The sequence below is a fragment of the Rhipicephalus microplus genome, unplaced genomic scaffold (assembly GCF_043290135.1).
Source record: "Rhipicephalus microplus isolate Deutch F79 unplaced genomic scaffold, USDA_Rmic scaffold_393, whole genome shotgun sequence".
Taxonomy (NCBI): Eukaryota; Metazoa; Arthropoda; class Arachnida; order Ixodida; family Ixodidae; genus Rhipicephalus; species Rhipicephalus microplus.
The window spans coordinates 35,780-58,826 of record NW_027464957.1 but is presented as its reverse complement, the minus strand read 5'-3'; the positions used below and the strand labels follow the sequence as shown (position 1 = coordinate 58,826).

At 44.3% G+C, this 23,047-nt stretch overlaps 1 protein-coding gene across 1 annotated transcript in view; it reads left to right on the top strand.

Annotated features, from left to right (window-relative positions):
- Positions 1 to 19,489, top strand: part of LOC142794266 (uncharacterized) — a 50,079-nt gene extending 30,590 nt beyond the window's left edge. The window contains exons 5-7 of the mRNA XM_075885874.1: positions 9,737 to 9,910; positions 18,801 to 18,926; positions 19,272 to 19,489. Of these exons, the coding sequence (XP_075741989.1) occupies positions 9,737 to 9,910; positions 18,801 to 18,926; positions 19,272 to 19,481 (510 nt within the window). The 3' untranslated portion in view covers positions 19,482 to 19,489. The remainder of the gene's footprint in view (positions 1 to 9,736; positions 9,911 to 18,800; positions 18,927 to 19,271) is intronic.
- The last annotated feature ends 3,558 nt before the right edge of the window (positions 19,490 to 23,047 follow it).

The following is a 23,047-nucleotide window of genomic DNA, read 5'->3' as shown; positions in this document are numbered from 1 at the left end:
GAGAAAAAAGACGAAAAAACCCCTTTCTTTAGGCACGCCGTCCCGGACCCTCCCGGCACCGCGGCGACAATCTTGGGTGGCCCGACACAAGCCAAGAACTGAACAGCACGTGATATGAACCGTAGGTGGATGTAGACGGACAGTTGGCTTCGTTCTCAGTGTTCACAGTGGTTCTTCCTCTTTTTTACTTTCTTTCTTTTCTTTCTTTTTTCGTCTTTTTCGAAGGTCGTAGGTTCGATTCCTGCTTACAGTTGGTAATTTTTTCATCCACTTTTCTTTCTTCTTATTTACATTCCATTAATGTTAATAACTTCCCCTGTACATTCCTTGGCATTACTGTCTGTTATATCTCATTATTATTGTGTTAAAAACACGGAAAAACGAGCCCTTAGGTATACACTTCTTTCCCTTATATATATATATATATATATATATATATATATATTTGTCCCACGCTATAAGTGAAGCTAGACTGGTGGCACACCATCGCCAATCTGGACCGCTTTATTCAAGTACTGGGTAATCAGTGCATGTTGATATCTATTAGTGCACTCGAACAAAATACTGGCGCACCTGCCATTGGCACATAACACCTTTGTGCACTCTTTTCGCACCCTGTTCATTGGGTATTAAAAAGTGAAGGGCGTTGAAAGCACCTTTTTAAAGGGTGTTTTTGTAACACCCTACAGTTTGTTTACATGTACGCCCTATTTTAAGGGCCCATTGAAAAGCGTTATTTTTGTAAGGTGCTTAGTTAACACCCTTAGGGTGTCACCCTTAGGACAAGCCTATTTACACCCTTTTGGGTGTAAACATTTTTACAGTGTGACAAGTGGTGCGCTGTGAGCCACACACGAGTCACCATACCTTCGCCATAATAGCGTAAACATTTTAGCCGATCGCAGCGGACTAAGTGATGCATAGATGTATCCGGCTGTGGCCTTTATATCGGGTGGCGGCTCACGCCCCCTAGCCATAAAGTTAAGTACTATCACTGTATATTTAAGGATTGTATTTCAGTCGCGCCTCTATTGTAGACACCAATACGTTAGACTCCTCACGGTTATTTTTACCCGTTTAAAGTTTCTTTTGCCTTCACTGTCCCTAAACTCCAATGATTCGAAAAACTTGGTGACAATATTTTCGAGAATAGGGCGAAGCCCTTTACAGAATATCCTCAAATGTTCAGCCGTTTTTGCCTCCTCTCCACACACACTACATACCGTGTATGTGCCTTCGTATTTTGCTCGGTACGTCTTGGTCCGCAATACTCCGATTCTAGCTTCGAAGAGCAGAGAACTACCCTGAAATTTATCGTAGATTTTTTTCCTTGCAATTTGCTGCCTAATATTCTGGTAGGTCTCCAGTGATGATTTCGTTAGCATTGCCATCTTCCACGTGCCCCTCTCTGTTTTTTTAACCTCCTTCTTAACCAATGTTTTCTTTTGGCTTGGTGTTGCGTTGTTGTCTAGATACTTGCTTGACAATTTTCGAGTTCGCTTCCTCCATTTATTATCAATATTCTTCATGTGCAAGTAGCTGAAATCTTTTCTATCCCAATGCTCCTCTCTCATTATTCTCAATCGCTCCTTAAATTTATCTTGCTGCTAGCTTCCCTGCACTCACACAAAGTCTATCCCAAGTATCCCTGTACACCCTAAATAGGGGTATTCCCGTGTGCTCCGAAAGCAAGTCTGCATATGCCACGTCGTTTAATTTCCAGTCTTACTTGAACTTCTCATTTCGTCTTGCTTGAACTTGTGAGTGTGTGGACAGTGTAGTGCCATCTGGGGGGCATAACACTAATCAGGCAGGTTTGGGTTAATGATTACGTCACACGAAGAAGTGCACTTAGTTGGGTTTTGGTATCACAATTTTTTGGTAATTACATACTATTTTCTAATTGGTTGAGCATTTTAGCTATTGGCCGCGTGAGAAGAGCATCTTGGAAAACATAATATTACCGTTATCATGATACAGTAAAAAATCACCGTAGTTGGCCTTTAAAGGGACATTGAAAGCATATAATAAAAGCCACTCACGTGATTTGACAATTTCGAGATGACGATCGCAATGCATATATAGGGTGTTCGCGTTCACGTTCGCCAAAAGTTTCAACGCTACGCGCCACGGAAACGGGTCAAATTTGAAGATGAACGCTGCTTTTCCTTCTCTTCGCGGGCGCGCGCCTTGAGGCTGAGTGCATGACGTAGACGTAGGAATTGCCCTACGCATAGACGTTAGTGCTGTAACGTTGGCGCTCTACGTAGACGACTGCGCTCTTACGTGGCCAACAGCAGCATGTGACATGGCGAAAATATTTTTCACTACATGTGCAGTTTGTGTAAGTTCTTGCTCGAATAGATAAATAAAGCTTATAAAGCTTGAAATAAAGGAAGAAACACAAGAAATATGTGCCTGTATTTTTCATTTTTTCACGTGAATTGCACCGCAATGTTGGGCTAATGCGCCTGCGTTTTGCAGGCGTTTTTGTCCCTGTGGTTAACGCATCGAGCACAAGCCAGACCTGGAAACAAAATAATGGTCCTGTGCGTTCGAGCCCTCAATACGCTCATCTATTGTACTGCGTCTAAACCAGTGTCCCCAAACGAGTGAGCACTAATGTCTTCGGTTCGGCATTTCGCTTGTTCGGGGACTTAATGCACACGTAACAACTTGCTCAGGTGCCGAAGAGAATAGGGAAGACATGCAAAGTCCACGAGCGGCGAACGGCAAGAGTTTCTAGCTCGCCCTCATCCTCGTCTCACAAGCTTGAAAAAAAAAAACAGTTTCCTCAGTTCGTAAATAACTGATTGAAAAAATTTGTGGCATTATGCTCCTTTTTGGGCACACAACTTCCATGGTTTAACTAAAATTTGTTATGGGGCGTGTTGAGCGGTGAGCGGCCCTTCAAGCGCAGATTGCTTTGGGGGAGGGGGGATGGCTCTGATTCAGGAGGAAGCAAAAACCACGCTAAGCGCAAAAACCTTTCGTAAATGAGGTATCAATACATCCACAGAGCAGCAAAACATGAGAAAAGTCACGCTACAATCACCTTACGCCTGCGGCACATCAGCAGAGAAGGTGGCACTACCCCAATGCCACTTGTGCGGTGCCGCACGGGTAAACAAAAGGGCATTCGCTTTGGGGCCACTCGTCACCTAGTGACTTCGCTAAAACTTATTCAACTGAGATGTTCAGCGTCGAAACCTGATCCGTACAGTAGATAGACATACACACACAAATATCCACGCATCTCCACCAAGTGAGCCACGATGATTGGACGAAGCACTGGGGATCGTTCATTGTTCACGTAAATAAACCTTGACATGCCTACTCGCACGTGTAAATGCGTCTGCACCACAGGTAGACAATGCTTTTGGCATTTAGCCGCTGTCTGCGGCGCAGCGAACTTTGTGATAGCATGCTGGCGGTGCCGCTTTACCGGTCGTATGGTGTTGCGGTCCTTTTTTTATGTTCTGCACCACAACCTTTCACTTTGTTCTTGTTAACCTTTTCTTCTGTAATATTCTGTGATTGATGGGTGTTTAATTATTAATGTTTCGAGAACGTGACTTGGTATTTGGTTTTTTTCTGCTTAACGGCCTTTTTTTAACCTCTTTTCTTGTTAAGAGACGTTTCCCATTGTTCACATGTACCTGCGCTACGTTTGCTAAAAACGCCGGATGGCGGTTTATGATGGGTCATTGTTGGGTCCATCGAGTTCACCTTTAAAACCTTTCATGTAGTTACCGCCATGTGAAAAGCGTTTTATTCATTACTTATGACACGTGGCTTGCTATTTTACTATTGCACTATAATAAATATTCGCTTCATACTTGCAGCGGAATCTACATGAAAGGCGCCATATCGGATTCTAGGCTTCAGATTCAACAAGTAATGGCCAGAGTTGATGTGCTCAGTTGCAACGTTGTACAAAAAACAGGGACCACCCCAAGCTAAAGGAAGCATACAATGCTCACTACGGCATGCCGTTGCTCGTACACGCATATTAGAGCTCTTAACAAGCCTATTTATGATTATTAATATAAATGATAACCTTAAATACCTGATTTCAAATGTTCCTGTTAGAGACTTCACCAGGCTAAATGCCATCAAATTTATTAATGTAGCAGCTTAGTCAAAAAAATAAATATAATTTAGCACCATAATGCCTTCAATACTTGAGCGCACGCTTATTAAAGGTGTGCGTAAGGTTTACACACTGTTTTTGTTATCCGATTCATTAGCTCGCCCTTGCTACGAAACTGAAAATTGTTTATCCAGCACTTCCCACGTTGTTTACCCACATTTCCAATGTCTATGGGGGCTGACGCACTCCCATTGTGCGATGTGCTTTAAGAGGAGCAAGATGTTTCATGCAATCCTATGTGGACGTTTAGGTAATTTATTGCACCATCGCCCTCAAACTGTATGTTATCGCGATACCGATTGTGCACCAGAAACTTTCACTTTTGTGTGTTATAGAGAGATTCATGTGGTAAAACATATACAGCAAAGCCGTCAGCCTACCCTGTGGCATCGTCGTTTCACTAGTTCAAGTGATACTATTAGTAATATTACCTTTAACATTGAAGAAACAAAGATAAGTTCGTAGCCCTGGAAACAAATCGCTGTAACCCGCTCTGCGGGACCTAGTCGCACAAGTCTTCAGAAATTTAGACAGGCCTGTTTCTTCGTATTTCTCATGGTTGTGTACAGTGATGCATTATTTATATTATTATTATTATTATTATTAATATTATTATTATTATTATTATTATTATTATTATGAATTGCAGTGTTCCTACTTAAAAAAGCGCAACGGCAATATAGCTTCGGTATAGAACTGGCGTTCATATTATTCTGCTCTATTTCTTACTTCATCCTTCTTTTCTGCCCCGGCTCTCGTGCTTCTTCTGCTCATACCATTTCACCCTTCCCGGTTTCTTTTAGTACCCCTCCTGGGGTAATATTTGAACACATTTCCAACTGAAGCCCATTTAACTGATCCACGTTCACCAGATTCCAGACAGTCTTCAAAATTCCGATCTAGGTAGCTGTCTTGGTCACAGTGTAAGGACCATAGAATTTTGCACTGTCACCTCTTATTCCTTTCCTCACTAGTACGTGGTCTGTGACTTGAATGTCTAGCATGTCTGCTCGATACCTGTTGTCAAAATTCTGTTTCATTTGTTTTCGGTATCTCTCCTCCCATGATTTATCTTGCTTCTCCTCGACGATGTTGATGTTTTCCAAGAGTCCGGACTCATGGTCTGCCTGCAGATTAGGGGTTTCTTCTGAAGAAGCGTACTATGGACTGCACCCCAAGCCTCTCACGATTACCCCAAGCTACTCACCACAAGCCCTTCACGTATAGGATCAATTATGACGTTTCACGGTGGCTTCTAAAAACATTTTCATCCAACACGATAACTATCGGGCATCTTGATTTACTGTTTCACGTCTCGTATGGCACGTTCTGCCAGACCATTCGCTGCGGGATGGTAAGGAGCTCAGAACTTTATCGATATACTGTGATCTCGAGCCCATGTTGCTAGCTTGTCGCTCTTGAACGCAGGGCCGTTATCGCATACGATTCACCGCGTAATCTTAAACATGTCTCTTTCGAGGAGGACTATGACGCTAGTTGTATCTTCTTTTCCTGCTCATGCCACGACCATCCTCGTGCATTCATCCATGGCCAGAAGAAAAGCTTGCGTTTTCTTGACCCCTTCCTGTTTCTTATTTAGTTCGGCGAAATCCACGTGAACTTCTTCGAAAGGAACGTTCGAATAGCAAGGTAGTACCATAGCATCCGTGGGCTGTTTATACTTGACTTTGTGTAGTTTACTCACATGGCAGGAACGAACGTACTGACTGACGTTTTTCTTCATGTGAGGCCATGTAAATCTCTTGACCGATTTCTTGTAAGTGCGCCAGATCCGTCATGTCCTCCAGATTCCGGGATATCGTGGAACAAATAAAGGACTCTGGAAACAAGTGTTGGTGGGACTTTATACAGAACATCAGTTAAAACCAGTTGCTAGGAGCCTTCCCGCAGCTTCACTTCATTGATTTCTTCGGATTGTTCGGTGTTATTTCGTACCATCAACCTTGAGAGACCACCTGCATATGTCTCGTTTCTTGCTGTGGCCTCGACTAGAACCACATCGTCCCAGTATTCGTCGATCTTTAATTTCTTTATACCTGGTCTTGCTTGGAAAAAGTCATACGTCACCACCTCTACCACCAACACTTCGCTCTCTAATTGCTGACCCTGAAACTCGATGTCTACAAAGGCCCACTGATCATGTAACGTTACTTTTCCATCATAGCCTTACACCCGTAGGACTCTCCCACTATGCACGCGACGTGCGTCCACCATTTTGGCATTTATAATGGACCCAGATGTACCGCTGTCTACGAGAGCCCTCATCGGCTTGTTTCCTATTTTGACTGGAATGTGAAGTATAGCTAGAGCAACGTAAATAAACAGTCTCATTTGGAGCCATCGCGTGGGACTATACAACCTCATTTATTTATTTCTTTTTCTGTCGAATCCTCCTGAGCTTTAGTGTCGATATTATTCACTCCACCTCTTAGAGCACACCAGGTCAAGCTAGGCGTGCTACTTGCGAGGTGGCTTGCTTCTCGCTGATCGCGGCTTGACCAGTCTGCTTTACTCTGTATGAAACAGCTGCTTTAATTAGCGGTTATGCTTGTCTCCGAAGTTGATGGTATGTTCTGGAGACACCCCAGGCTGTCATCTAAAATTTCAGATGACCATATTTTTACCTGCTTCAATACTTTAGTGTGTAATTCATGCGTTAATAATGCTACTATACGGCCGTAGATAGAAGCAAAGGCTCAGCTAACTTCAAAAGACGGCGTTTTTCGAAGAAGTACTCGACAAGAGAGCTTTGCTTCGACTTGAAATAAGTGCTGCACTCCGTCTATATACTGGATTGCTTCCGAATGCGGTCGAAAGTTCCTTCTTCCAATAACTTCAAGAGTCACCATTGTCTTCCTTAATGCATATTTCATACCACTTGAGCGCAAAACCTCTCAAGTAAACACGCATGTTAGTGATTTTCTCCTAATCCTAGAGCCACCTGTTTCATTCATCGGTATATTCGTTAAACTCAAGCCAACATTGTGGACATGAAGACATAGCGTTCTACGAATTTAGGCACTGTTTCCTCAGGATTTAGAGAGCTTATAAGAGATGTCAATATTTGGTTCTGTTGCACAGTCTGTTCCTGCTGCAGCTGAAGAGATTTCAAAACGAGGCTCACCTCTTCTGTCCAAGACCTTGATCCAGGGTCTCTTGGACGTGCTGTTTCAAGGACTAAGCTGTAGAAGGTCGCCACACGCAAGTTCACTTTTACGGTCCCTTTCTGTCATATGGCAGTAGTGTTCACGGCTGGCTTTCCTGCATCAAGTTTCGCGAGTTCTTCCGAGCAGAGCTCACGAGGGAGCTCCACCGCTGCTTCATTTTGAACTTGGTACTTAGAAAAGATCATCTTGTCCACGTGGGCCTCGTCAACGAAGAATGTTACCCACTTGTTGGATTTTATGGCCGGCTGCGCCAAAATAAGGCAGTCATCATCATCATCATCAGCCTGACTACGTCCACTGCAGGACAAAGGCCTCTCCCATGTTCCGCCAGTTAACCCGGTCCTGTGCTTGCTGCTGCCAATTTAAACCCGCAAACTTCTTAATCTCATCTGCCCACCTAACCTTCTGTCTCCCCCTAACCCGCTTCCCTTCTCTGGGAATCCAGTTAGTTACCCTTAATGACCAGCAGTTATCCTGTCTACGCACTACATGCCCGGCCCATGTCCATTTCTTCTTCTTTATTTCAACTATGAATCCTTAACCCCCGTTTGTCCCCTAATCCACTCTGCTCTCTTCTTGTCTCTTAAGGTTACACCTACCAAAAAAAATAAGGCAGTGTTCCTACCTAAAAGAACGGAACAGCATTATAGCTTCTCTGTCGAACTGGCATTCATCTTAATCTGCTGTATTCCTAATTACATCCTTCTTTCCTTTCCTGCCCAGTTCTCGTGCTTCTTGCTCTCCTGTCCCAGGGCTCATACCGCTTGATTATTATTAGTATTAGCAGCAGCAGCAGCAACAGGTACAGAAGTAGTAGTAGTAGCAGTATAGTAGCCGTAGAAACACATTTCTTATGATACCGCACGTTAGCATATCAAAAAGATGACGATAACGGGCGGTATGTTGATGATGATGGTAATTGCAAATGAAAAGAGGATAATGCCATATAATGATCAGAATGAAGACTGTCCTCCAAACGGTAATGACGATGGTTACCTAATTAGGACTAGAGGTCTTAGTTCACCCTGATCGACTCTAGAACTTTCACCGCTTTACTTTGCGCCAGTTTTCACGGCACGTAGTTTTCTGCATTTTCAGGAGCTCGTTCCTTTTGCTGGGAAGTTGTCTCGTCATTGCGGTGGTGTGGACGGAATGCTCATTGCTCCGCTAGAGGCGCAACTGGGCTCTTCATTTCAAGAGCGCTCACTTGATTGCGTGCTGCCACTATGGAGACTAGGGTGCCTCGTTGCGTGCGATGCACTCTAGAGGCGACGTTTGTTCCACTGTCGGTTTGCGCTCCAGTTTGTTAGCAGACTCCTAGGTGACCGCGTGTATACGTCGCGCTCGCTCTCGGCGCGCTTCTTTTCTCTTTCGCCAATAGCGCTACGCATGATGAACACCGCGGAAGCCAAGGTGGCGGCACGAAAGACTCGCAATGCGGCGGAAGCGCGCGCTCGCCGTCAGGACCCTTCTTGAGCTTTCCACTACATCTTAAATTCAAGATCCTCTGGATTTGTACTTCACGGATCAAAAAGCCATAATACTAAATCTAAAAGGTTACTCTGAGCCTATGTCATCCGCAAGTAAGCTCTTGAGCAAAAGGCATATACTGCATCGGTATATAAAATCTGTATACAGTAAATTATTGTGTAAATAATAAAAATTGTGCATATAACGTGTGTATAGAATAACAGCACAACATATCTCGTGCCACATCGTTATCTCATGATGATTACGCATATGTACAGAGGATTGACGGTTTACCGAATACAACCTCTTGAGCAAGCTCCTTCATCTTCATTCACTTCGTACATATGTGGGAAATTTCTGTCTTCCTGAAACAGGCGCACTGTCGCTAAACTAAAAAAATCACGCATTTTCACAAATTGAGTGATAATGACTTCGAAGTACACAGGCATTCTTTTGAAACCATCACTCTATTTACATACACACATATATTTTGAAAGTCGCAAAAGTGTCCGTAATGTCTACGCTGAAATTGGCGACTAGTATAACGAGTTTGTGCTTCTAGCCATGTTATATTCCGCCACAATAATGAGCGAAGTTAGTCGAGTCTCCAATCTTTCCTTTCTGTCTCACATATCATACATTACCCCAGCATTCCCTGTGCTGCAACTGTGCATTATGGCGCGGACGAATTGAGTTAGCCCATTCTCCAATCTTTCTTTTCTGTCTCACATATAATACGTTACCCGAGCATTCCCTCTGCTGCGACTGTGCATTATGGCGCGGACCGATCGGAGAAGGATGAGCAGTGTGTAAAGTTTAGGTGCATCGACCCTGAAAAGCTTTCGAAAGAATCATTTTATTTACTTTGATTTGATGCTGTTACTGAGTAAAAAGCAAATGACAGTCCAAGTGTTATGTTGCACAGAGCACGGCGGCGGAAACCATGAGGAAGCTTGTTGAAAGGGGCGTGAATTCCCAGTGGGCCCTCTCCGTTACCATGAAAGGCCGATGGAATACACTGAAAGCCGGACAACCGGCCGCATTTCTGTCCGAGTGTGTTCACGATCCAGCGGCGGAATCCTTCGGAAGCTACACAGAAGTAAGTAATGCAGTAAGCATGCTAGCGCAGCGGTTATATTTACTGCTTGCTTAAACCAGTGTATGATACAAACGCATGACAAAACGGCTGATTTATTTTGGGTGAGGAAACTTGCGCTTGTTGAGCGTGGTACCTGTTGGTGAGTGCATGATATATATATATATATATATATATATATATATATATATATATATATATATATATATATATATATATATATATATATTTGTGCCGCCAGAACTTGGCGGGTTACTACATATGAACATTACTGGAACATGTTCTCTCAAAATGTTGTCCGGAATCAGTATTCGGCTGGTTCCGACCCCGTGCGAGAAAGGGAGCCACCACTTCTCTAGGCGGCCATTGCTCTTCCTCCCACCTACGCATCACCGGCACTTGGTCGCTTAATCTGAAGGAGAAAACATCTTGAAAAAAGTAACTGCGGACATCACGTATCTTAACGTCCATAATAGCGAATATTCATAACGCTTAGTATTCTTGCAACACCAGGCACGTCCGCCATTTTTTGTTTGGCACGGTCGCGGAATCGATTGCTGGCGCCTCCTTAAGGAAAGGTCAAGGAGAGGTTGAACCACGGTATTTGGTGGAGCTTTGAGACGAAGAAAATGCGTATTTTTCTTCCGCCATACAGCACATTTTCAGGGAGCCTCACTGTGCTGCCACAAGCTGGCGAGGACGGAATATGGTCTAGTGGCTAAAGTAGTGGCTAATGTACTCGGCTGCTGATCCGCAGGTCGCTGGTTTGAACCCAGGCTGCGGCGGCTGCAATTCCGCTGGAGGCGGAAATGTTGTAGGCCCGTGTGCCCAGGTTGGGGTGCACGTTAAAGAATCCCAGGAGGTCAAAATTTCCGGAGCCCTCCACTACGGCGTCTCTCATAACCATATTGTGGTTTAGGAACGTTAAACCCCACATATCAATCAAATCAATGTTGGAGCTTTGCGTGCCTCAAAACTACACCTGACAGCAGCTACACGAGGCGTTTCGCTAAGCTGAACTGCTAATATTTAGTAGTGTTGGGTTCCCATCCGAGGTAGGCGTTCAATGTGACTCTCAAAATTTTTCAGATGAGCTTCTGCAGCAATATTTTCCACTGCTGTGATATTACGCGTCATATATCGAAACTGCAATAAAAGTTTATCCAATCCAATCTAATATCGAAACTGTATTGGTTCTACGTGACTTGGGCAACGTTGTGCTGCATTTTTAAATTAATAAATATTTTTGCCGCAGCTATTGAACTTCTTTCGAATTAGGATTTGTCATAATTTTAGGAGCTTGCTCGTTAAGCTCCGGCCCAGTCAATTTCGTGGCCACCGGCGTGCGCACACTTCTCTGGTCGCCACTCACGATGGCCCTGCCGATCACCCCTCTTATGATTCCAACAAACCTCATTAGAGGCGCGCTGCGACACAAGGCGTCTGTTCTGCAGAATTCCACAGAACGTAAACTTCCTAATAATGTTGATAGCAATCATGGACATATTAATCATATTTTTAATTTTATATTTACCTTGAGGCTACGCAGTACATAAAAGTTAGCGTTCGTGGACTAGATGCAAAAGCGTAATAAAAAAGCGTGTGCTTGGGCTTCGTATAGCCTCGTCTGTGCTGCCTTAGAACGTCGTCACCAAGTGTAAATGAAGTGTCCTCTGTATCTCAAGATGCTATGTGAAACGCGTCAGTTTCCTCTCTTTTTAGAATTGAACTCCCTTGCAATAGGCTCTCATCTAGTTCGCCTTCAACCAATATGGCATGATCTTTAACGCTCTTCGCCTTCTCAGAGTGGTCATTCTGTCTGGCCACATTTACTTTACTACCCAGCCTGCCTCCGACCACACCTTGTTTATTTAGGAAAGTGCGTCTGCACTCTCAAGCCGCTCTCTCAGAGATGTAGCATTTACGCTATATCAAAAACGAACACTCCTCTCTTTCTCTCTTAGGGAGTTATACCCAGTCTGAGACCTTGTGCGTGGCACCTGTTGCTACATTCAGCGGTACAAAAAAATAAGCGACCACCACATCAAAGCATAATTAGGCGATCGCCGTCGTTACCTAGGAAATTATTTATTGCTCATTGAATTGAGCAAATGAAAGGTAATCCCAACTCTACGCGATATGGTAGGCGCTTGGCCTCTCGAAGGTTCCAGCACAGCCATTTTTGTGAATAGAACAAAGTAGTTTTATGCTCTCGAAGCCTTCCGCTTTTTCAAGGAGCTCCTCAGGTCTTTTAAAATCTTCACTGCCCTTCTGCCTGTCATACTCTACTTGAGGTTCTCTTTCTAACGCAAAGATATGACGAGGTTTAAGGTCTGCCTTACAGAAATCCAACTCACTTCCAATGTAACTGAAATCCGAGCACACCTTAGCCACTGCCTCACACATCTGGCTCTATTGCAAAGTCTCATACTCCCGTTTTAGCCAACTTTTTTTTTTGGGTGTCTCTATACCTCGAATAGCCTTTTATTTTACGCGTGTCTACTTTGAACTGCTCACTCTAGCTGCTTTGATCTGCTGCGCTACGGTGGTCTAGGAGCTAATGTACTCGGCTGCTGACCCGCGCGTCTGGGGATCAAATCCCGGCTGCGCCGGCGGCATTTTTGTACGAGGCGGAAATGCTGTAGGCCCATGTACAGATTTGCTTGCATGTTAAAAACTTCAGCTAGTCGAGATTTCCGGATCCCTCCACTACGGCGTCTCTCATAATCATATGGTGGATTTGGAACGTTAAACCCCACATATTAATACTTCAGCTTTCTAGCTTCCCATATCGCAAACCTTCCCTCCTGGGCTCGCACCAATTGGCCGTCGTACCACTTCCTAAACTCCAATCCATTGGGAGCCATACATGCCGTCAGCTCCAATAATCAGCTCATCGTGGTTGTCGCGGACTGCCATTTTTGCGACCAGGCGTCACGGCAATTAACGGGCGCCGTACTACCCCGCTGACCGGCGGGAACTGCGGGCGCATGAAAGAGAGCAGGGAAGTGCGGAATGGGGTGTTCTTCTTCGAACGTTGCCGCCGACGTTTGATCTTTTGAAATGTCACAGACTGCCATTTTCGCGACCCGGCGTCACGGCAATTAACGGGCGCCGTACTACCCCGCTGACCGGCGGGAATTGCGGGCGCATGAAAGAGAGCCGGGAAGTGCAGAATGGGGTATTCTTCTTCGAACGTCGCCGCCGACGTTTGATCTTTTGTACCTACGGCGGCGTCTGAAGGGTCGTGGAAGGCCGCGATGTACCCAGAACAAGGTTTAGACTACGGGACGCACCAGCTGAGAGCCAAACAGTCTGACCGTTCCCACGGGAAAACTTCTGGTGGCCAAGCCGTATGACAGCACCCCAACAGGTTGTCACTCTCGCTAGTTGAGGGCCCTCTCCCAATTAAAAAGGGGTGGGGTCAATATATTTTTGGGGCGGAGTTTCCAGCAATGAAACGCGCATGATTGGACCCATGTAGAGGTGTCTTGTCCCCAAGGACGAGAGCGAGGGGACACGAGGGGGATTTGAGCGCAGGATTTTGCCCTGCTAGGCAGGCTGACCAACATGGTTTAGAAACAGATCAACAAGTATCTCTTCTAGAAGTTTTTAGTGTGGCTCTGTATCGGCTGGCCACCTAAACGTAGCCGTTCGTCTAGTTGTGACGCGATCTTAACGTCTACAACGTAGACATCAGGACTTCGCTTCGAGTTAGCTCAACCTGCCCGAGGTCACCTGCCAGCACTAGCCTCCCGGAGCCACCAGCATTGCAACACCGCCGACATCGCAGTCGTGCCAGAACTCTCTTCGACTTCTCGCATCTGATCGTCGGGGACGCAACGCTGCCGGTCATCAAACGTATGCCTTCACCTGTTTATATCTTCAAACTTTATCCTCCTTAGTTCTGTTGTTGTTGGTTTGTGTAGTTTGTAATAGTTCTCTCTCGAAACCTGATTTATTGTTCTTTATATGTATATTTAGTTATATCAAGTGTTGATGTATTTTGTTAGTTGTATTGAAGTGTTGTACTAGATCCCTCTGCTGCAATATCACTAGAGTAAAGTTTGTTTTGTTTTCTCACGTCTCTGATCTCTTCACTGTCTCTGCTTGCGTACGGATCGAACTAACCTGCTGTCATTCCCGTCGCCGACTTCGCGCTGGCGACGCTAGAGTGGTAGCTTGTACCAGTGGTTATAGCCACTGTTAAAGCTTGTAATAGCACGTCTTGTTGCTTCGGACGCCATTTGCGATTCAGGTATTTTTTGTTCATTTCGTTATCACTGTGGGGTTAAGCAACTGAGAGCTTTATGAAGGAAAAAGCCGTTGGTTTAGAAGACAACAGAAAACACTTATTTCTACTTGAAGTAAAAAAATTGCAACAAGTACACAGAGTGAATGATGGAGAGTGGGGCTAAGCATCCGTCCATCCATTCGTTATTGCTTCCGTCCGTCCATGCGTGCGCCTGTGTGACCATCTGTGCGTGCGTCTGTTCTTGCGTCCTCACGTCCATCTGTGCGTCCGTCCCTGCGTCCGTCCATGCATCCGCCCCGGCGTCTATCTGTCAATGCAGCCATCCGTGAGTCCGTCCATGCATCTGTCTGTGTGCCCATTCGTCCATCTATTCAACATTCCAAGTACTACCATTCGCATCTTTTGATCATTTATTCCGCATATGCACCGCCATCCAGCGGACATTCCAAGGACGAACGAGAAGTGGCACACTCACACTTTCTTACAGCTTGCGCCTCGTGTCTGCTTCCCACTTTTAACCATCTCGAGTTCATGGCATAAACTAGTTCACTGTATTCGTGGCGATACGGCACAGCGCTCGCTAAACCTTTCTAAAACCAAGGAGGTTATGCCCAGCGAGTATAACGTAGCAAACCTTTCTTGTCAGATAGTGCTCAATGTACATGCCAATGGCTGCTAAGGGGGAATGAGAGACAGGAGACTTTGGTTCTTAGTTAACGTGCACGCTGCGATTTTTTCATTGTTCAACAACGCACAGAAGAAATCTCTCACCGGCACCACCTTGAAGGTCTAAATGTAAGACTGGTTACACACTACGACTACTACTACGACTCCGAGGGATGAACGGGTGGCGCTATAAAGAGCTCCGCCCCTAAAATATTTCCGTCAATCTACACACTCAACAAAATGTTCACAGCATGTAGTAGAAGACTCAGAATGAACCAAAAGACCCAAGTTTAGTCCATTGATTTAAACTATCAACAACGCGCGTGAGTGGCGCAATGGTGAACCTTGTGAGTGTGATCACACCGATATGTGGAGGCTTCACTAGTGCATTTGGCATGGGTTGGTTGGTTAAGGTGAGGCGACGCGGGCTCCTGGGCGACGCAGCGAGAGACCAGGGGCTACGTAGCCAGGCAGCTCAATGCACAGTGCAGAGCACTTGCCCGACTGCTGCTGCTGCTGCCTGTCAGCACCGAAGTCCGCAGTCCCTGGACTTAAGTGCAGGACTGCATGGCTACGGTCCTATAGAACGGGAGCTTGACGGCAGAAGCTCCCGCTTCGTGGTTTGGGTCCACTACCCGACAGCCCATCTTAAGCACCCGGTCCCACGACCACATTGCGCTCGCCTCCTTCTGCTACAACTCTTTTTTGTTCTGTACCTCAGTATCTTCCTTAAACTCCGGCCCACATGACTCGTCCTGATCATTGACGACTGGACCAGCGTGTTGGTGCACACTTTCACTCTTTAACATCTTCAACGTTGCACCATCCATCCACGTGTGCGATGCTCTTTAATGTCCTCGTGGCCGCTTCAGCAGCACCGCGCTTGCACTCAATCATGTCTTGCGCTTTGTGACTTGCATTTCCACCGCGCAAAACACCGCATCCTGCCGACCTGTAACTTTTCTGATATTTTTAAAGTCTCCAGCGAGAGGCGAAGGTAGGTTTTAGCTATTGGGTAAGCGATACGAGCAGGGTACGATTACTGTATCGCGTTCGACTCTGTTTACACGCCGCGCTCAAGGTGGACTCAAGGCCGGTTTGCTAGCTTGATATTCATCAAAATTGGCATTTTGCTAGGTGACCATAACGCGAGCATAAAAGATAAATTGGGAAATGAAAATCATGACTCGCATTTTTATGTACAGCAATATATGCCGCACTTAATTGAGCTCATGGCGGGGTGGCTACCTTGATAATAACTAATGCGTGAGGGGACAGTATAACGAACATAACTACAGGTAGTATAAGAAATAGGACAAACGTTTCATGTAAGCGAAGTTTTAGCAGCCTTGCTTATGAAGCACTCGCAGTGGGTGTGCTATCTTGATATATATCGAAACAGGTATGTCCTAACGTCACTAAATGACGACCATAAATAACACAATATAAGCATAAAGTAGGACATATCACTTATTTTGTGTGCAATAAAATATATGTTTTTTCACCACCTGCCAATCGTACCACCAGCACGTCATAGGCGGGGATATTTGTAACTGATGGCGTACACAATGTGCAAGTCATGATTTTCGCTTTACCGCCTGCCCCTTACATTTGTAGTACACGTGCATCTGTCGTAGTGATTTCGGCCTACATGCAATGATTTAAACTGCCCCGAGAAAGCCAAGACGCACGATATAAATTATGTTGTATATAACCTGCGTGTCATTGTTTGCGGGTCAAAACCAGTCGCTTATGTTTGTCAAGCACTCTTGTCACGCCATACCAATTGTAGTATATACAAAGTTAGCAGAGCAGCCGCCAAGAACACCAAGGTAGCGGCGTGCAGATCATGTGCTCCCTCACATGCATGTTATAATTTTCTACTCGTGCCTTGCCATTTATATTTGACACGCCGTCATTTATGCCACATCATTTTCGGTACAAGTCGCTTCAATGAAACGGTCCGGAAAAGCACAGTCATAGGTGACTGTACTAATACATAGATAAATAAATAGATATATGAATATATAAGTAGATCAATAACTAAGTAGACTTAAAGATAATTAGACATATAAATATATATATATAGATATTTTGATAAATAGATAGATTTATAGATAGATAAATAGATAGATAGATAGATAGATAGATAGATAGATAGATAGATAGATAGATCAGCTCACATTTTTATAGTGTTAGCATGGGGGCGTGTGCGTTTAGGTAAGTGAAATTGCCACTTACTCTTTGTTGGTCAGTTGAAAAAGAGTGGTACACTTCCCTTGGGGCTGCTAAAGCACAGGCATTGTGGAAAGCATTGAGTACTTCACGTAAAACGAACACTGCTCCGCTGCAGTGTCAGCCGCCCTAGACCAAATGTGGCGGTGGTGAAGCATGGGATCGGGCTTCTTGGTATTTCATTATCAAACTACTCAGTACAAAAATACACAACGAGCACAAGAAGCGAGAACCAGCGCAGGCTTTTAACTAATTTATTATCACTAATAGACACTATATAAATACATATGGTGGTGGCCCGGTTGATCGTGGTACATTCCCAGTTTCTATCACATTGTGGATGTTTCCCGGCAAAGACGAAGTTGGCGCATCGCTAGTTGCCCGTAACTAATGGTGCACACATGCTGGCACGCATTCTCTTACACAGATATAGATGACTATTTGGCACTACGACTCAAAATTATCATGTCACGTCCACTTGTGATGAACTTCCTTTAGTGGTAATTCTTTGTATTGGCTGCAGTGACTGAAAATGTCACTGCAATGTTCGTGCCTGTGTGTAGTGAGTCAATTCAGCGCTTACGAACGCAAAGAGAATAGCCGCAGGACACTGTCCTTGTAGTGTGTCTTAAAAGTGCACCAACCCACTATACTCACTCGTAGTTCGGACACATCATATACGGTTGCCATGAAGGGGTGGTTGAAACGGGCACAAAAAAGTGTCTTTGCCTTAGTTATGTCACTCAAGTGTGTGTGTGTGCTTGTGTATGTGTATGTATGTGCGTGGTTTTGCATGTATGTGCGTGGGTGCGTATATGCTTGGGTGCGTATATATGCTTGGGTGCGCATATGCACACGCAAATATCGCCATGGCGTTCAGTTCTTAGAGATGAAGTTTAAGATTCCCCCCCAATTTTTCTGCGTTGAACGTATAGTTAGCGTCAGAAGGTTCGGGACGGCGAGACAGAAGAAAATGCCAAATATCTGCTATGTGTTACCAGAAACCTGGAAGAGATATGCTCGAGTAATTTTAAAACGCGCTAAGATCATATGGTGCGCAGTTCGACCAAACGTACTCCCGAGTTTCTGTAAAGCTGTGGCAATGTGGCCTCTCAAAATAGGATGCTTATGGTACGGTCTGTTTGTTTAATACATTTGTTGAAATTTAGTGACTTCGCAAGCATAAGCCACGATAACAATAGCAAATGAATACTTTTGAAAGCTTGTCCATTAATTAGACATTCAATATCACGAGCTGATGGCACAAGGTTACAAATGTATTTAAAGTGTAAATGTTATATATTCTGTGTTTAGTCTGTATGTATTACCTACTATTGCAAATGAGTTCTGCCTGGACCTGCAAGGTAGCAAAAGGTTAAAAAGTCGCTTGGCTTCTTGCCAAAAACGAATGGTTGTCTAGTTTACCTTTGTTATTATCTACTATACGTCCGAATCACTTTACGTGTTCAAATTCATGTCCGATGTGCAGTTGTGTCTTCCACAGTTTTTTCATGACTTATTTGTATAAATATTCGATTGTAGAGATCCTCTTAGACTATAAAAAACGGATATGTGACGTATGCCAAATAAACGAATAGCAACGTCAATGATTCCATTCATTGCTACCTGCACCCCCTGTGTGTGATTCTCGTGTCATGGCCTTTCGTGTAATGTCACATTTGTGTGTAAACACTGAATCGACTGTGTACCTGTTCTCTCACACACTCCTTGAATCAGGTCTGCCAAGATCCCAGCTTTATTAATGGCTCCAGATACAAAACGGGAGCTTATGGACCACTGTATTACAACCGATCGGATGGCCGGACATTCACGTTCGACAATGAGACCACTCATGTCGACAAGGTAGGGGAGCATTGATGCCAATTCAGCTTTATTGTGAACGTCGTTAAATGTTATTTGAAACGTTTCAAGTGCTTTGAATAAACACGTGACTGCAATATCACAGTGACTACACAAGGTGGCACGCCGAAGAACAATTTTTGGCTCCCTCGCCACATTCGATGCCTAATTTACAACTATCGCAGTAGTCGGCAGAGCCTCTTAATACCTACAGTTGCTCCCCACAGTCAGGTTACGTAGCGTGACGTTTATAACGCTATCACTGTCATCAGCAACAACTAACCATAGCAGGAACTTAGAGGCACTAAGCTACTAAACTATTCCTGTTTTTACTGACCATATCCACAGCTCTGCAAGGTGAGGACGCAACAGGGGTCCTATGCCTTTGGTGTCGCTGCATACGACGTGGACTACGATGACTTCAGTAACGCCTGCTCTTCTACAAACTATTTTGGTAAATTCAGCAGGCTATTCTGCCTCAAAGGATTGCTGAAGTATACCAAGGACGGATTCCGGGAACCTGGAAAATTGGCTGATTGCCTAAAAGAGTGCCAATAAATTAACTGATCGAGTCACCAATGCCCTCTCGATTTTATTTGCATAACATTGGAACATCACAACGTATTTGGACGGCTTCGACATTAGGTGCTCTACAGCCTTTTGTGGTTTAGATGTTTATAGAAGCATTTTTTGTTGTCGTGCGACAGGTAAATCGGTATAGTAGAAACAACTCATGGCTGACCACTGCAGACACCATATAGCAATGCGATTGTCAACCCTGTATACTCTTTTCTATCTTGCTGCCTTATGCACATCTACTGTAACTGGAGATGAACTGAAACGAAACTATCTTCTAAAAAAGAAACTGTTCTTGGTCGAGGTCCTTTCGGGTCTATTGGGCGTTAAGTACCTCGCATGTTCTAAGAGACATGTTCCATAGAGTTCGGCTAATTCTCACGACTATCATCTAGGTCATCAAAGTGCATCTTGATAGGCTCATAAGCAATGGAGTGGGTGGCGTTATTTTGCAAGAGCTTAGCGTTTCATTGAAGGTTTAGGTTACGGAATGATGAGTTTATTTGTGTTAAAGACGATAGCCTTTCTTGGGGACCTTCAAAGCAAAAAAATTTGGTCTGTCAGTCTGTACGTCTGTCTGTCTATTTGTCTATTTGTCCACCCTTAACAGTACCGGACACTTTAAACGGCATCACTGATATCCCAAACGGCCGACCCCATCCGCAGCGCCCACCAATGTTGCTCAAGATTCAGCCTTCATACTTGTGGTATTGACGTATAAAAAGCAATAATCGCGAATATCTGAGGCACCATAACAACACGTATATATTGTGTATGTGCGTCTTTTACTAGAAAAGGCATACATAAGTTGTTCTAAAGATCGTAGCGTTTATCACGCGGTGCTGACCATGTAACGCTTGCACGAAAAGGGAAGTGTTTCCAACGCTTTCTTAAGTGGACACGGTGGTGGCACCTACCTGCCACCTTGCGTTCTACACCTTATCACCCCTGAGACGGGCGCGCACGCCTGTCTTAGAGCCACGCGTTTTACTTTCCCAGATAACTGCCAGATAGCTCTCGTGTCTCACGTGTGACGTGACTTGGTGCGCTCGTTGTCCTCCGCTGCGCGCTCGGGGCACTCTAACGCAGTGCCTCCAGAATACCATTCACTAATTTTCTTGCGCAGAACCTGAATTAAATGTATTGTTCGATCTCTCTAGACGCATGACTATCAACTTTCGACAACATTGGCAGATTTTCAGATACGGGGCCATTTTTTTTACTTTTTTCAAACTACTTTAGGTTTATCGAACCTCTCCGCTTCATCGCTTAAATACTATTCAACTTCAATGTGCTAGTTATAACTTTTTTTGTTCAGATTTCTATCGCCCAATAAAAAAAAACTTTATCAGAAATAGTTTTGATAAAACGCTCAATTTATCTGCAATCTCCTAGCGTGTCGGCGTGCCACAGTTTCCAGAATTAGCTCTACTGTACACTTCTCGCGGTATTCTTACTCTGCAATAAAAGCGAAATTTCCATTCGATCAGCGTATCTGACCCAGAACCCCGGATAAGTGTCTCACATTTTCGCCCATGAGTGCAGTTTTGAACCCTCCTAAAGAGACTGTTCGTCGGCAGCGTCAACGTGAATTAACGTCGCCATTCAACAAAGTCGCCATTCTGATCCAGAAACTCGTGGAGGAGGTTCCGAAACCATGGGCAAGCGTAAAGCAGGAGATATAAAGGTTCGTGTGAGAGAAGAAGATTTTACACACGAACGGCTTGCATCTGACCCCGACTACGTGGCGAGACGAACCGATGGAGAATGCTTTGCTGTGTAATCAACCTTCGCGACGGTAAGTTACTGAGGCTGAGATTATGAGCTTTAAGTGCTATGTGACTCAGTTCGATACGTTGTTACAATAAAAAAAGATATCATGAAAACAATCCAAAACCCCTATGTTCTGGAAGTCATCTTTATGTAAGGCTGACACAGTTCGTACTCGAGGGAATTGTCACGAACAAACTAATAAAGACAAAGTACCAAGGCGCTCTTGAATACTTTGGATATTTCTACATGGTAAGGTTTCCTAAAACAGCACTGCTTCCAATGAACATTTCTAGTAAAGTTTTAAAAAGTTTGGTAGGGATATGGCTGTCCTCAATTATTTTTTACTTCTCGTTCAACGCTTCGTGCACAAGATGTATGCACCATTGAAGGTGTCACTGAAGTGCATCTTCTTATCTCTGGCACACATCCCCTTTGCGAAACTGATGGGTATAATTTCATCTCTCTGCAATGTAGAGCAACAAAGAGAGAATGGGCCCGAAACTCGGCTGCAGAGAGTTTAGAGACTACATAATTAAAACATACTTATATATCTTAATGACAAAGAAATTGTGGATAACTATATTTGACGCCGATCTTTGATCTGCTTTTCTAAAGTTAAATATGTATGCGTGAAAAATGTGGGAACCACGCACACCGCCTGTTCGCGCACCACCACATGCGGTGCTGTGGTGGTGCTCGTGGCCAACCTGCGCGAGTTGAAAGGGCAGCCTGCAATCTTCCGAAGAGACGGGTGCCTTGGCTGCCAAGAACAACAGATGATGTCACCCACGCTGGCTAAGTGCTGCTGCCCGATAATCATGGTCATCACTTTGCTGTCTAGTCTACCGGGGCTCCTTGGGATGTGTTCGTTTTTTTATTTTATACCTCCGGCGTCCTTTTTTGATCAACAAAAGGCGGGACGCAGGGAGCCCAATATGATCAAATTAAGCAATTTTTAAAAAATCAGAGTTCTTCGCAAGTCTACTCCTGTCCATTTTTCTGGAAACTTTGAAACCGATGTGACCAAAGCATACTCACTATTTGCTTTCAGTGAGAGCATATTTCATACTGAAACTAATTATTTTTATGCAAGAGTTTTGTACTCTAGGTTTTACAAAAGCGCTTGTCAATATCAGACCATGCCGAACGAACAAAATGGCAGAAGCTAACGCACGTGCTATCTTTCATTAATACTCAGCTCGCCATCCTAGTAATTGTTTAAATCTCACTATAGATACTACAAAATTACTTTAAAATTGTTCATGATGAAGACCACCTTAAGAAGTGTACCTACCCCATGAATACGGTGCAACGCACAATATTAAAGATTTCACAATTGGTGCTGCAAACGTGTGCCAATGATTCTTTCGCGTAGGTTGAAATTAAGACAGTTAATGAAGTCATTTCTGTTAATAAATCCACTCAGGAGAATGAAAAACGGAAATCTACACATAAGCGACGTAAAGACCGTTGGTACAGTGTGACCGGCGTTCTTTCTCAATTATCTTTCCTTTTTACCATCTCATCAAACCTCCTCCCCCTGAACTCACTCTCCCGCGCACGCGCAATAATGTAGTGTACATATCATTGATATTGCAAATTTTACACTATGCCCTCCTTTACCTCATCATTCTGACTTATGTTATTCACTCTCTTGTCAAAATGCAGAGACAAGAGAGTTACCCACTCTGTTGCCTCTTTCGCCATTATGCATGGCCATGCCATGCTTTTTCTTTTTCTAACTCTCAATGCACGTTAGCAAGCCCAAGGCTACT